Below are 16,519 nucleotides of genomic sequence, written 5' to 3' on the forward strand. Positions count from 1 at the left end.
CTTGAACCCAGGTCTTCTTGACTTTGAAGCTGACTTATATTTGTGGGTTTTTTTAATAGTCATACATCAACTGTACAAAAATGAAATGCTTATGTATGAAGTACTATGCTAGGAACATATCAAAGTTACAAAAATAAGAGATAATCCTCACCAACTTCTGTAAAACTGAATATATCCCAAGATTTTATCTAAATTGAAGATAATACATACATGTACAACCCAGTGGAATTGCTTGTCAGCTCTGGGAGGGGGGAGGGAAAGAACATGAATCATATAACCATGGAAAAATACTTAAAAAAAACAAAGGTAAAAAATAAATATAAATTGAAATGAAATGACTCTAAAAAGTAAGGACTTATTTTACTAAACAGTTTTTTTGCTGCAATTTAATGGTTTTCAGTCCTCTTTTCAGGTGTGTCTAACAACAATAATAGCAATAGCAATTATTCGTTCAGTCATTTCAGTCATGCCTGATCCCTTATGCCCCCATTTGGCGTATTCTTGGCAGAGACACTGGAGTGGTTTGTTATTTCCTTCTTCAGCTCATTTTAAGGATGGCCAATGGGGTTAAGTGACTTGTTCAAGGTCACACAGCTAGTCAGTGTCTGAGACCAGACTTGAACTCTGGAAGATGAGTTCCTGACTTCAAGCTTAGCAATTTTTCCCACTCCATTTCTAATTCTATGATTTTTATGAACATCATTAATTAAGCACCTACTAAGTCCTAGGTCCTGTCCTAGGTGCTGGGACACAAGTGAAAAAAAGTGAAAGGTAAGCTGAGCCATGGTAGCAGAAAGAAATATTTCAAGAACCCTCCCACAAAACTCCAAACAGATCTAGAAGACACCCCTGACCAAATCCCAACTGAGAAAAATTTTTAAAGGAACAGTGATTCATTTTTTCTACCTCAGGTCAGCAAAGAGACAGACAAGAGAGTCTGTGGATACTGGGGCCTGGGTCTGACTAAGGCACATGGAACTCAACGACTCAGAAGACCAAGAATGCACCTGGAGACTCAGTGAGGTTCCAGATCCATACAAGAGCAACTTGACCTAGTGCTGGAGGCAGAAACAAGTGCCAGCTGGCAGCTCTGTTGCTTACTAGCCATTCTGCAAAAAAATACCCAGGAAAGGACTCCCTGACCAAAGGTAAGCCTTCATCTGTCACTCTGAGACACCAGTACTTTCTAGAAGAATTAAGAGTATCTGAGTCCAGCAGGAGTCTACTGAGACTCCAAAGGAGGCAAGGCCTGTTGTACAGATACAAACCCCAGTCAAGAATCTGCAGAGTACAGCCCTGGGAGCATCAATCAGACTTGCCCTGGATTAGATCACTTTCAGTGGGAGCACTGAAAGCATGAACAAAGAACTCCAGACTGATTGCTATCCATGAGATCTCACCCTCAAACTTCCAAGAAAGCAGCAGAGGGATTAATAAAGAATGAAAAAAAAAAACAAGTAAAAAATCCACCCCCTAAAATGTGAAGAAAATGGCTCTTGAATACCTCCAAGCAAAGACTCAAAAAAACAAATAATTTGGGCATAAATTCAACTAAAATTCCTGAAGATATAAAGCAAAGGTTTTTTGTTTTGTTTTATTTTAAGAACTAAAACTCACTTTGTAAATGAAGTGATAACAACTGAAAGAGAAATGGGAATAATTTAAGAAATTAGAAAGGGAATTTGCCATCTGGGCATAAGAGATGCAAAACCTTACCCAAGCAACAAACTCCCTGAAAATTAGAATGGACCAAATAAAAGTTGACAACTTCCCTAGAGTGAAAAATATTAACACGAAGTCAAAAGACTGAAACTTTAGAATAAATTTAAGGTATCCCAGCATGAACACAACTGACAATCTGAAGTATGCTACCCATCTCCTCAAAGAAGTAAGACTCAAGAGTGCACAATAAGGCATTTTGGAGGAGACGTGCCAATGTAGTCATTTGTTTTCCTTGATTATGCATGTTTGTAAAAGGGTTTCCTTTCTTTTCCAATGGTGGGGGAAAGAGCAAGACATCTTGAGAACAAATGCACTAGTACACACGCGTGTAGCGTCTGTGTGAAAAATTCAAAAAAGGGATTTATATAGAAAATGGTGTTAAAGCGGAGTCTTAAGTTAGAGACTCTAAGAGAAAGAAATAAGGAGAGAAAAAATTCCATTAGACCTGAGAAAGCCTATGTAAAAGCTGAGATTGGGCAAGGAAAAGTAAGCAAATAATTTCTCTAAATCTCAACACTGTTGCCAAAAGCATTAAGCTGCTTCAAATTGTACATTATTATCTAAAACTCAAGGTCAACATTTTCTTTCACACTGTTTTAAAATTCAATTTTTTATACAGTATTTTTGAGTATCAATGATTTTAAATATATACAGAGACATGCACATTACAAAAGAACACCAACCTCATACCATCTTCTACAGAAATTCATTCTAAATCAGGAAGGTATTTTTCTTAAGAATTAAGGGAAGGGGGCAGCTGGGTGGCTTAGGGGATTGAGAGCCAGGCCCAGAGACTAGAGGTCCTAGGTTCAAATCTAGGTGCAGACACTTCCTAGTTGTGTGACCCTGGGCAAGTCACTTGACCCCCACTGGCTAACCCTTACCACTCTTCAGCCTTTGAACGAATACACAGTATTGAGTCTAAGACGGAAGATAAGGGTTAAAAAAAAAGAATTAAGGGAAGAGGGGGCAGCTAGATGGATTGAGAGCCAGACCTAGAGATGATAAGTGGGTTCAGATTTGGTCTAAGACACTTCCAAGGTCAAGTTACTTAACCTTCAATGCCTAGTCTTTATTGCTCTTTTGTCTTGGAACCAATATATAGTACTGATACTAAGACAAGCTGAATATTAAAAAAATAATAATTAAGGGAAGAGGGGCAGCTAAGTGACTCAGCGGATAGAGATACAGGCCTGGAGACAGGTCTTAGGTTCAAATCTAACTGCAGACATTTCCTAGCTGTGTGACTCTGGGCAAGTCACTTAACCCTAATTGCCAGCCCTTACCATTCTTCTGCCTTGGAACTGATACTCAGTATTGATATTAAAACAGAAGATGTTAAAAAAATTAAATGGGGAGTGAGGGGGATTCAAAGGAAGAGAATAATGATTCCATGGTCAGATGTTTAGGCTGGGGGAAAAAAGTTTTGTTTGATGAAGACAATGTGTAATATGTCTGGGGCTACAAAAGAAATTTTTGGGAAACAGATTACTGTTTAAGAGGTATCTAAAATTGAGGCATTCTTATAAGGATTTTTTTTGGGGGGGTGGTAAGACTAAATGTTTCAAATAAATTTCTTTTTTACCTTTTATATTTTTGTGTTTCATTTCCTGTTAAATATCCCCCAAACCATGCCTATCCTCCCTCTATAAAAACTCAACTTTCTGTATCTGTATGGATCATCTAAAAGAAGAGTGTATAAACTACAACATTTATGATTATTTAGTCAGTCAATAAGCATCTATTAAGTATTTAGTATAAGCTAGACACATAGTAAGGGCAAAAAAAAAATACACAAAAGGGCAAAAAAGCAATTTATCAACAAGCTTTCATTCTAATGGGGGACAAGACTTGAAAATATATAGGTACTTACAAGATATATGCAAAATAGAAGAGGGGAAGATAGTAAATAAAGGGGTATGGAGGAGAAGGTAAGAAAGGGACTGAGAAGTCTCCTTCCTAAAATGGGACTTGAGCTGAATACTAAAAGAAGCCTGAGAAACTAAGAGATTAAAAGTGAAGGAGCTAAGAATTTCAAGTATAAGAGATTGCCAATGCAAAGGCAGGGAAATGGGAGATGGAGTGTCTTGTTCAAGCAACTGTGACAACTGAATGGAGAATGGATTGGAATGAGGAGGCTTTAAGAGTAGGAGACCAAAGAGATGATTATTGCAACACTACTGGTAAATGCTAGCTCAGGGGATTGAGAGCCAGGCCTAGAGATGAAAAGGTCCCAGGTTCAAGTCCGGGCTCAGACACTTCCCAGCTGGGTGACCCTGGGCAAGTCACTTGACCCCCACTGCCTACTGGTTGTGGCCCTATGCTCCTTGAATGGAGTCCCAGGATAAAAAAAACAAACAAACAAAAAAAAACTGGTAAATGCAATAAAGGCCTGAGCTAGGATTATGGTTAGGTGAGCAGAGAAGCAGATTTAGATAAGGGATGTTATAAAAGGTAGAAATGGCAAGATTTGGCTAACAGATTGGAGAAAGAACCTTAGAAATCACCTAATCAGTAGAAACTGAAGCTAGGCCATTTTGATTTAGTTAGGTGAAATATTCAGAATATTCTGATATTCTGAAATCCAGAAATTAGTCCATAAAAGAATCTATCATTTCCCCTATTAATAGGGAATGTATTTCAAAGTGTGTTTTGAAATTTCAAAAGAAAACTATTATTATTACCTTTGCTTAAAAAAAAAAAATGTTTCACCCATTCCCCAAATGATAAATGGTCAAAGGATATGAACAAGCAATTTTCAGATGAAGAAATAAAAGCCATCAATAATCATGTGGAAAAAAATTTTCAAAATCACATAGAGAAATACAAATTAAAACAATTACTTCACACCTAAAAGATTGGCCATTATGACAGTAAAGGAAAGTGATAAATATGGAAGGGATGTGGCAAAACTGGGTACTAATGTATTGCTGATGGACTTGTGAACTGGTTCCAACCATTCTGAAGGGCAATTTGGAACTATCCCAAAGGGCCATAAAATTGAGCATATCCTTTGATCCTATAATACCACTACTGGGTCTGCAGTCTAAAAAGATAAATGAAGGGGAAAGGACCTCCTTGTACAAAAAATATTTATAACAGTTCTTTTTGTGGTACCAAAGAATTTGAAACAATGGGGATGTGTCCATTAATTGGGGAATGGCTGAACAAATTGTGGTACATGATGGGATAGATTTCAGAAAAAGCTAGGAAGATCTACATAAACTGATGCAGAGTGAAATAAACAGAACCCACAGGACATTGTACATAGTAACAGCAAATTGTACAATGATTATCTGTGAAAACTTGGCTACTCTTAACAATATAATCATCTAAAACAATTCTGAAAGACTTATGGCAGGGAATACTATCTATCTCCAGAAAACTGTTGGAGTTGGATGTAGATCAAAGAATACTATTACAACAATGAACAATATGGAAGTATTTTGCATGATAATGCATGCCTGGTTCATATCAAATTGCTTCCTGTCTTTCAGTGGAGGGAGGGAAGAAAGAGAGAGAGACAGTTTGAATCTTATAAATTTGGAAAATAAATTATCTTTGAATTTAAAAAATAAAATACTTTACACACAGTGAAGGTGGATCCCAAAAGAGATAAATTAAAAGATAAAATACAAATATATCAATGTTGGTGCCATACCTAATGAAATTAAAGCATATATTCTTCCCTTCCAAGCCTTTCTATTTAAGACCAGCTCTAGAATTCCATTTATATAGCTTATATATAATTCCATTTACATAATTTAGGCTCAGAGCTGCCCAGGCTCCTCATAAGTTAGGCCTCTTGACCAGGGTCACAAAAGCCTGTGAAGAGGTTGAACTTAAATGTAGGGCCCCCCTGACTGAGGCTTTTTTTTCTATTCACACTCAATAAATTAAAAATGTGGAAAATGACATGTTCTATAGTTAGATTTTACTTAACTATGTGTGGGAGTGCTGCTTTGGTGTTTATTGTTAAAGCACTTACTCTGTCAAAACAAAATATATCAATTAAAAAGAAATTAAAATGAAAGAAATAGTACTTGATGTGCATTATGAAATCAAACAAATGAGAGTATCAATGCTCCAAAAAGTTAAAATTACAGAACTGAACTGTGATAAACAGGAAATCAAACAGGATTTCAACTGAGCACTTAAAAATAAGCGTGATGCCTAGCCAAAAAAAGTCTAGAAATTTCTTAAAAACAACACAAAAACCCTACAAAATACTGGCATTTGAGGAGCTTTTGAAGGATTTGGGAATATTTTTAAGTCTTGGGTGGAGAGGGAAAAAAACACAAGATAATTAATTATCTTCAAAGTTTTTGAGGGGACTGATAAAAAAAAGAGAGATTTAGACTTGTTTGGCTTGGGAAGTAATAAGTTTTTTCTTACTTGGAGATTTTCAGAGCAAAGGCTGGATGAAAATTAGCCACCAAGCTGCCACCTGTTATCCTCATTTTTTGATAATAGGCATATGGGAATAGATCAATGGACTGAGAGCCAGGAGGTCCTGGATTCAAATATGGCCTCAGACACTTCCTTAGCTGTTTAATCTTGGACAAGTTACTTACCAGAATTTCCTGGCCCTTATCACTCCTTCTGCCTTAGAACCAATACACAGCAATGATTCTAAGACAGAAGGTAAGGGTTTTTTTTAAAAAAAGATAATAAGTAGGCGATACTTAGGTATCATAAGTGATAAACCTTATACCTAAAAAGGAAGGTAGTGAAGTGATTTGTTAATGACATAGGTTACTGGGAAATGCTCAAGTCAATAATTATAAATCTTATCTAGGCCTGTTGCTTTCCTCTTCTGCAAAGAACCTATCTCCTTTTATGCTGCCTTTTTGTCATTCATTTTATGAACAGTTCACTAGCAGTCTGCTTTGCACTTGATACATTGAACTGGGTTCTTGCAAACCATAAGGACAACTGGAAATTTTCTGTATTTTTTAATTTTTCACGTATTGTCTTTCTTCTCTGACCTTTTTGCTTTTCAAGTCTCTGTGCATAAGTCTTTGATGGTCTTTCAATTATTTATTTTGTTCTTTTTTCTCCTATTTCCTTTTCAGTCTCTTCAATTTTTCATTTTTGCTCTTCTTTCCTCTTCCTTTCTTCTTTCTCTTTCCTTTTTTCTCCCCTGATGCTTTCATTCCTCTCCTTTTGTTAAGTATAATTTAGACACAGTACTTTATGGCCTCTGTTATTCTTTCTTCCTTCTCTAGTTCCTTCCTTTCTCTCTCCTCTCTTTTTTCCCTTTATTTCTCTTCTCCCTTTTTTTCCTTCATTTTTTTCTCTCTTCTTTGTGTTCCTGTTCTGGAACCTCCCCAACTTGGTGTCTGAATTTCAGTCTTTTTCTCTTGTTTCACAAAATATACATGCTATGAAACCTGTCCATATCTCAGATAAAACCAACCCTAAAACTTTAAAAAAGTTAGCCTGGATGCTTTCTCATCTGCTTCTCAGGGGCTGGCCCAGCTCTCCTGCCTGCTGAAACTTCTATGCTCAAAACAGTTGGACCTCCATTCTCTTTCATATCTTACCCTACTCCTTATTCCCTACACCTAGGATTTAGCCTGAAACCTCCCCCATCAGTCACTAATGGCCTAAGCAGCCAAATAGAAACAAACTCCCATTTAGAACAATCAAATTTTAGACCTGAAGCCTGGAGGAAAGAAATCAATTTCAAAGAAGAGAATTATAAGTTCATATATCTAACAAGGTTGTCCAGAGAGGGAGAGTGTCTGCTAATAAACGATTTTCAGGTATGGATTGGATTAAATTATATGGCTTCCAATTTTGAAATTCTGAAACTGAAGACTGAAAGGTTACTAATCCAATGGCTACAGAATATAAAAAAAATAATAACATTCACTAATTGAGAGTTCTAGATATACTTCTGGTAAAGACTATATATTCAAAGTATTTACTCAGTGAGCAACAAAGTGTTTCAGTTGATAGAGAGCCAGGCTTAGAGACATGGTTCAAATCTGGCCTCAGACACTTCCTAGCTGTGTGACCCTGGGCAAGTCACTTAGCCCCCAATGTCTAATCCAGTGGTTCCCAAACTTTTTTGGCCTACCGCCCCCTTTCCAGAAAAAAATATTACTTAGCTCCCTAGAAATTAATTTTTTTTAAAATTTTAATAGCAATTAATAGGAAAGATAAATGCACCTGTGGCCATCACAGCCACCCTGGATCGCTGCAGCACCCACCAGGGGGCAGTAGCGCCCACTTTGGGAATCACTGGCCTAGTCCTTATCACTCTTCCACCTCGGAGCTATACATAGTATTGATTCTAAGATAGAAGTTATGGGTTAAAAAAAAAAAAAAGTACTTATTTGGTGCTCACCACTGTGTGAAGGAAATTATTGAGGGGATTTTGATCACAAGGATAGAATGAAAGTTTTGGTATCCCTTGAAATCAACCAGAAAAGGTAGCAATAGAAATAAGGGATCCTGAGGCAGGAAGCAGAACAGATGTCCCCAAACTGCCTTCCTGGGTGGTCCAGGCAAAATAGAAAGGCCACAGTTGGCTCCTGCAGCATGGAAGTGTGGAGTGAGTGGGTGGAGAAAAAATTTGACAAACTGAGACAAGAGAGGATTTTCAGGGTCAGGATTTCTGTGTTCGGGTGGACTGTAGAGTCTACATGGCTGCTGTGGAACAGTAAGGAAGCTAGATTAGGGTAATAACTTCTCTAAGTGATCTCTCTCATTAATTTTTATTATCATTATTTTATTATTATTATTTTAATTAATTAAATTTATGGCCAGTTTCATACTTCCCCCCCTTACACCACATACAAATAACCAAAATGGGTTTTGAGTAATACAAATAATGTATAATGCATGAAATTTCAAAAAATCTATTTCAGTCTTTCACATTTTAAAATAGATGCCAATATACAGTGTCCCAAAAGTCTTAAGTGAAGTTTTAAGGCTTCACTAAGCAGTCTATTTCACTAAGATTTTTAGGATCCCCCTAGACCTTGGGTACTGAACCTATGGCATGCATAGCAGGTAGGACAGGTTGCTCAGTCTGGGGACACAGCATGTGGTCTCTAAAAGGTTCACAATCGCTGCCCTATATGTTCCCCTTCCTCCTAATCCCCTCCCTCCAATTGGAAGATGAATTCTGCCTATAGTTTAGAACAGTTTGTTCCCTAGTTGTTTTTTTTGTTGTTGTTGTTTTCTTTTTTTGGGGGGGGAGGGGGAGGGCAGGAGGAAGCAGAGAGGGATGTTGAGAAGAAATGGAAATAGTTAGAACTTGTGATTTCATCTGTATTGGACCCGCTCACATTAAAACTCCCTCCACAGTATCAGATCAGCAACTTCTTATCTACACTACAAAGAGGTAAATAAAATGACCAATTAAGGAATCAGTGTATGTCTGAAGTGAGTTTTTTTTTTTTTTTAAAACCCTTAACTTCTGTCTTGGATTCAATACTGTGTATTGGTTCCAAGGCAGAAGAGTGGCAATGAGGGGTTAAGTGACTTGCCCAGAGTCACACAGCTAAGAAGTGTCTGAGACCAGATTTGAACCTACAACCTCTTGTCTCTAGATCTGGCTTTTAATCCACTGAGCTACCCAGCTTCCCCCTTGACAATGTATTCCTTTAAGTCATGGCAATCAGTTAACTTCGCTGATTATCATTTCTAGCTGCCATATATCCATCCATGTCAGCCCTATTTCCAATGGTCTTTTCTAACTCTTTCCTAATCTTTGAAACTATTATTAATAACTGATCTTCCCTCCCACTCCAGAAATTATTTAATCTAGTTTGTATTCACTTATATGTGTACTTAATGTGCCCCCACAAAAAGAATACAAGGGAAGGGTACTATTTTTGTATCCCCAGCACCTGATAAAGTACATGGCATTTAACATATAAATTACTGAATGCTTGTTGAACTGAATCGACTTTCTGACTGGAAGACTGTCCTTTTGTGCTTATCATACCAAACTTCAAACCCAGTGAGCAGGATCTAAATGCTTTCATTATGAAGTACATTCAAACTTTTAAATAAAATTTTAAGCCTAGAATAGTCTAGTCTAATGCTTACCCTTCAAAATACTGTAACATTTAAATTGTATTGTAACTTAAATTACTTATCTGAAAAAGCAAAGCATAATAACACCAACATCAGATTATCCATCTTCTTTTCTGGCTAAAGACAAAAGCTATCTTCACTTGCTAGGAATTTTGGGAGTGCTCATTTTATGAGTCAGAGAACAGAATAGTTGGGCAGTTAACTTGGTAAAGGATAGGGCTGGCTAACAGTTCAGAAGTATATGCCAAGGGGCAGCTGGGTAGCTCAGTGGATTGAGAGCCAGGCCTAGAGACGGGAGGTCCTAGGTTCAAATCTGACCTCAGACACTTCCCAGCTGTGTGACCCTGGGCAAGTCACTTGATCCCCATTGCCTACCCTTACCACTCTTCTGCCTTGGAGCCAATACACATTATTGACTCCAAGACGGAAGGTAAGGGTTTAAAAAAAAAAAAGAAGTATATGTCAAGAGGGGGAGGAAGAAAAGAGAAAGTTAGTGGTTAAAAACATAAGCAAAGAATGAGTAGTTTTGTAGATCTAATGCAATCAGCACTGGAAAAGTGATAGCTTGAACAGTACATTCCCTTATTTTTATTTTTTCATATTTTTTTTATTTTTTATATATTTATTTTTATTATTATTTTTGAGTCAATCTATTATGTACACATATAAGTGAATACAAAATAGATTAAATAATTTCTGAGGGAAGGGTCAGTTTGTTAACAAACATGGGAAACAAAGGAAAGATACGGAAGAGTGAGGAAAAGACATACGGGAGATGGGGCTAGAAGAACAGTTCAAAAAGTTCAGGGTGTGGGAACCAGAAGAAATAGAGCTGACTGCTTAGGTGAAGAAGAATTTCAAGCTGAACTCTCAGTCACATCAAGAACCAAGTAAAAATAAGCTTCCTATTTTCAACAATATAGGACAGATAGAAAAAGCCTCAACTTCTGTTTCAAACCATACAAGGCTGAGTTTGTAATTCAGTACACACCAATATTACAACTGCTTCTTTTAATACTAAAAAATGTCAGCAAGCTGTTATAAGTGTTTGGGGTTTTCTTCCCCACCCCCCAACCTCTTTTAAAAACACTTATCTTATTAGTGTCAATTCTAAAACAGAAGAGAGGTAAAGGCCAGGCTGAGGATGTGGCTGAGACCAAATTTGAACCCAGGTCCTTCCAACTACAGAACTGGAGCTCTATTGACTGTACTACTTGGCTGCCCCAGGTTTTTCTTTTTCAATGGGAGTTGGGAAGGAAAGAAAATAAATGTCAAGTGAAAAAAATCATGAAGAAAGTTAAAGGTACAACCTGTAAACCTGATCAACATGGCTGTGCACTAGCATCATTAATAATGTCATGTAATGCATTTTAATCAGTTCACTTTAACTAACTCTATTGTAATCTTATTAGGCAAACTGCCCAAAGTACAAATAGATCATTTCCAAAACTTAACATCATAAAGCAACTAAAGCAATGGGAAGGGCCCTATATGCTTGTATTTACTGGCATGTGTATGTGTTTTTGGTAGTGAGAATGGTAGTTAATAGAATGTAAGCTTCTTGAGGGCAAGGGTTATTTTATTTGCACAGAGAGGCATTAATTTGACATATACTTGCCCACACCCAGAGTGTATCAGAAATGGGCCTTGAACCCAAGCGATTCTCAAACAGTACATTAATGCAAGCTTGTTGGGTGATTTCTTTACAATCTGGACCCGAGGGAAAATTTGGGGCTGTCAAACAGCTGGTGAATGTCTTGCCTGGGTAGGACAGCTTGCTTTCTTCTGTCTGATTTAGTGGGATGGCACATTTAGAACTGGGAAGGATCTTGGAGCCAGTTTAGTCCAGCCAACTCATTCTTCAGAAAAGGAAAGTGATTCAGAAAAGTTAAATGATTAAGTGTGTAAGATAGAGGGCTTTCATTTTACATTGAGCATAAGAGTTCACAAAACTTAGCTCTACTTATCAACTTTCATCCATACTGTTCCTTCCATCTTTTGATATATGCAAAAGGGTTTAAAAGCTTAGGAGGTTGGGGACCCTAGAACCCAAGTTAACCCTTATGCTTTGGATGAGATGGCCCCCATTAGGGCTGCTTTATTTCCCCCTAAAAGGCTGGAGAGGAGGGCTGAGGTAGAAGGTCAAACAATGCAGTCAAGGAGTCAATAGTCATTTATTAAACATTTTGGCAGGCACAACTAGTTCTTGTTCTCCTGAGCTCAAGGAGCTCACATTCTAATGGCCAAGAGAAAACATGAAAACACCAAGAGTCACGCAAGATACAAACTGGAAAGTAATTTCAGAGAAGGTGGGCACAAACAGCTGGAAGTGGGTGGGAGGAGGACTGGGAAAAGACTCCTGCTAAGGAAGTTAGAATTTGGGCAGAGGATTAAAGGAAGTGAAGGCAACCCAGAGGGAAGAAAGCATTCTAGTGCAAAGTTTTGTTTAAGCAATGTAATTGGTGATAGTGGCACTGGGTGTGAAGTCAGTAAAAGCTGAATTCAAAGCTAGCCTTAGATACTAGCAGTGTATCTGGGCAAGTCACTTTACTTTTGTTTGCCTCAGTATCCTCATCTGTGAAATGAAGATAATAGCAGCATCTACCTTGCAGGGTTGTTATGAGGATTAAAAAGTATTTATCACAGTGCCTGGCACATATAAATGATTGCTTCCCCTCTTCCCTCCTAGTAGGCCAATGTTATTAGACTAGAGTGCACAAAGTAGAATAGAATCTAGAAAGTTAGGAAGGGCCACAGATTATGAAGAGCTTTCAATGTTAAACAGGGGGTTTTAGATATGGTTCATGAATAGGGAGCTACTGGAGATCACTAACTGGGGAGAGAGGTGAGATGTCAGTTTTTAGGTTTTAGAAGTCATCTTAGCAGCTGAATGAAAGATGCTTTGGGAATGTCCTGCAATGATCTAGGTCAGTGATGGGCAAACTACAGCCCCTCGGGCCAGAGGAAGGGGGGGAGGAGAGGGCCTGAATGAAATGTTCTATCCAGCCCCATGACATTATTCCTAATCTGATGATACAATACAATGAAACTTCGAAAGAGTTGCCTTAGAAACAGACTGACAGATGAGCATTTCCTTTCCTTTGGCTCCCTCTTTTAAAAAGTTTACCCATCACTGCTCTAGGTGATAAGTGATGATGGCCTATATGAAGAAGTCCGAGTGGAGAAAAGGGGGAATATGTGAAATATGTTGTGAAGGTAGAAATGACAATATTGAACAAAAAGGAGGATATGTGGGTTGAAATGATGTGAAGAATCCAGAATGGTGGATGAGGGTTGAGGCCTTGACAATAACAAGCAAGGTGGGAAGGAGTTTGAAAGGAAGATAATGATGGAGAGACTGAATGTCAGGAGAGATAAACAGATCTAATTTCTCTCCTGACTTCTAGTCTCTGATCATACCAAATGCCTAGGATGGATATCTCAAACTGAAAGACCCAAAGAAACTTCAAACCCAACATTTCAAAAATGACTTATTATATTCCTCCCCAAACCCTACCTTTGGTAGGAAGCTGGAAGTCAGGAGATTGTGGCTAAATAAATAGATCTAAGAGGGCAGCGGATAGTGCCAGACCTGGTATCAGGAAAACTCATTTTCCTGAGTTCAAATCCTGCTTCAGATACTTACTAGCTGTGTGACACTAAGTAAATCACTTAATCCTATCTGCCTCGGTTTACTCATCTGTAAAATGAGCTGGAGAAGGAAATGATAAATTGCTCCAAATATCTTTGCAAAGAGAACCCTAAAAATGGGTTCATGAACAGTCTGACCCAAAGGACTGAACCATAATATATAGATCTGAGAATGTAAACTGAACCTTATTAAGGTCACCAAACTAGTACAGTCTTACGGAGCATCCAAAGCATGATATAAAGATTCAGGAGGGGAAGACAGATGGAAAATCAGAAGAAAGCAGTATTGCAAAAATTCAGGGAGTTTCCAGAAAGGGATGAAAGAACAGTGTAAAATACTAGAGATTAAAGATGAGGTTTGTAACACAACTACTACTGTTATATTCCGTGGAATCATAGAAATGGAATGGATTGATACAAAAGGCAACTGAAATCTATAAAAACAATCAACCTAGTTTGATCCTATGTAAAATGAAGATGATAATAGACCCCATACCCTATAACAGCAGTTATCTTGAGGATATATGTAAATTTGTAAAGAGCTCATTAAACCTGAAAAGCACCATAAATGATAGCTATTCTTAGGGAATTTGGGATATTCATTAAGCCACTTATAACAGGAAGCCAAAGACAAACACACACACACACACACACACCCTTTTGACCAGGTATAGAGAAATAGGACCTCTATTTCAAAAATATTTATAGTAACTCTTTTCATAGTGTCAAAGAACTGGAAATTAAAAGAGTGTGTATCAAATGGGGAATGGTTGCACAAATTATAGCATATAACTGTTATGGAATATATTATGCCCTAAAAAATGATGGTAGGTTTCAGAGAAACCTGGGAAAACTAATAGGAAGTTAAGTAGTATGTGAAGAGAAGAAGAAAATTTACACAATAAAGACAATGAAAAGGTAAAACACAGACTGTTCTCCATACCTGGAATGCTTTTCTCTCCTTATCTCTGCCTCTGGGCTTCCCGGTTTTTGTATTTTTTTAAGCCTCCGAAAAAATTCAAACTTTTGCAAAAGGCATATCCCAGTCCTATCCTAGTGCCTTCCCTCTAAGGTTACCTACATGTAATTCTGTACAAGGAAATCTCAATAACTTAAAACTGTACTAACACTCTTAGAACACCCTGTACTTTTGTCTCCCATATTAAAGTGAGCACTGGAGAGGTTGGTCAGATAGGAGAACCTCAAAAATTTAGATAAATATCCCGGAAGAGATGATCAATAGTGTCAAATGCTACAGAAATGAAGGTTAAATTGACAAATCTAAAGAGGTAGGGTGGGGGTGGAAGTTCCAGCTTTTCTTTGTAGTCCAAGGCCTTTGTGTCCTCAGGATTTGGGGGGTGGGGGGGAAATACACTTTTTAGTGATTCTCAATGCTTTTTTGACTTAATGATTCAGAACAAGGGCAAATGAGAGGTCTCAAAATGAACCAGGCCGTTACTTTTTGACAGATGTGGACTAAAAAGGTTTCAGAATGTGACCTACAATTTTCGACCAAGACAAGATGGGAATTTGGTTTGCTCTGGCTATATATGCGGTTTTTTTTTTTCCCTCTCCCTCACCCCCTTCCTGACATGGTGTGGAGAGATAGATTAATAAGGGGGAGGGGGGGAGAATAAGGGAAAGGGGCTAAAAATCCAATGGCTTTTAGATTTCCAAGAACAACTAGGATATGACACCCGCGGTCCTCCAGCACGCCAGCCTGGAAGGTGAAACGTGCTTCCGGGATGGGGGCCAAACTCCTCTTTGGAAAAGATTTTCGGGAAAACATTTTGAGCGGGATGTTTACAGTGACGCGGGCGGAAGTCAGCTGCCCAAACAGGCCGCATCGCGGGAATCTCGCGACCAGCTTCCCCCAACCCCCTCCCTCTCCTCTCCCCACGAGGTCTCCGAGATAAACCAAGGAAGCCGACGCAGAGGGCGGGACCGGGATGCCCCAACCTCGATCCCGGCTAAAGAGAGGGTACGTTGCACGCACGTGCCTCCGCCCTCCCACAGAAGAGGCGGCGATGGCTCCGCCTACACGGAAGGTGGCTCCTCCAACGGAGGCTGGAGGGAGGGACATCCGCGACAGCTCTGGCCGCAAGACTGGGGGCACGCTGCGTCGGTTCCCGCGCGTCCAGGGCCTCTTCCGAGTCTTCCTCTCCCTTGATGTTCCGGGCCCCCTCCCAACCCCCGGACAACTCCCGTCGGGAGAGGGGACAAGCGTGATCACACACACACACCAGCACAATCCTCCACGGAGCCGCTGCCTACACAGTCCAGGCCGGATGGCCCCAGCGACTGAGGGGCCGCGTGGTTTCTCCGCTGCCACCGCAGCAGCAGCCACCTCCTCCTTCCTACCCGAGGCCCTACTGCCGCCCTCCTCGCGTTAGAGCTCACCTGGTCTCCTGATTGCTGAATTTCTTAGTGACTACCTTGCCCAGTTCCAGCCCCAACCTGTCCGCCACTTTCTGGGACAGGTCCTGGTGCGAGCTGCCACTGAACAGCACGATGTTGGGCATGGCGGGCGTTAGGCGGGAGACTGTGGCAGTGGTGACGGCGACGGTGGCGGCGGCTGCTCCTGCTGCTGCTGGTGGTGGTGGTGGTGGCGGGAGCAGAAGCGGAGGAGGCGGGAGACCGAGGCTACAGGGGCGGGGCTAGAGCCCGGCTCCGCCTTTGCCACCGAGGGGAGGAAATGGTCTTGCAGTTGCCTCGGGGGAAGTACGCTGCCCTGAAGGGGGCCGGGTGTTTCCGCCCTAGGGGCGGGGCATCGACTTCTGGCGACGGTATTTAAATATACAGTGGGAGGGGCCAATAAGTGGTGCAGTCATCTCTCCTCTCCCCTTTTTTTTCCCCTCAACTCTAGTAGGAATTTCATTTATGAAGGGCCTGGGGTGTTTAAATACAAAGAACCATTCCTGGTTTTCTACAGACCCACCCATCCACGAGTTTGAGTACCTCTTCCCTAACGGAATTCCAGAAATGAATCTTCACGCATTTATTAAACTGCCAAAAGTCTGATCAGGCATGTAGTTGGCGCTTAATGTTTATGAACTGTAAAACAAACAAACTTAGGGACCCCAAGTTAAAG

General features: G+C 39.7%; 1 protein-coding gene across 4 annotated transcripts in view; it reads right to left on the reverse strand.

The window, feature by feature from the left end:
* Nucleotides 1-16,056, reverse strand: part of PRPS2 (phosphoribosyl pyrophosphate synthetase 2) — a 34,308-nt gene extending 18,252 nt beyond the window's left edge. For all 4 annotated transcript variants that reach the window (XM_044670371.1, XM_044670372.1, XM_044670374.1 and 1 more), the window contains exon 1: nt 15,829-16,056. In XM_044670371.1, coding sequence (XP_044526306.1) covers nt 15,829-15,950 — 122 coding nt within the window. In that variant the 5' untranslated portion in view covers nt 15,951-16,056. The remainder of the gene's footprint in view (nt 1-15,828) is intronic.
* Between the last annotated feature and the right edge of the window lie 463 nt (nt 16,057-16,519).

This window comes from Gracilinanus agilis, chromosome 3 (assembly GCF_016433145.1).
Source record: "Gracilinanus agilis isolate LMUSP501 chromosome 3, AgileGrace, whole genome shotgun sequence".
Taxonomy (NCBI): Eukaryota; Metazoa; Chordata; class Mammalia; order Didelphimorphia; family Didelphidae; genus Gracilinanus; species Gracilinanus agilis.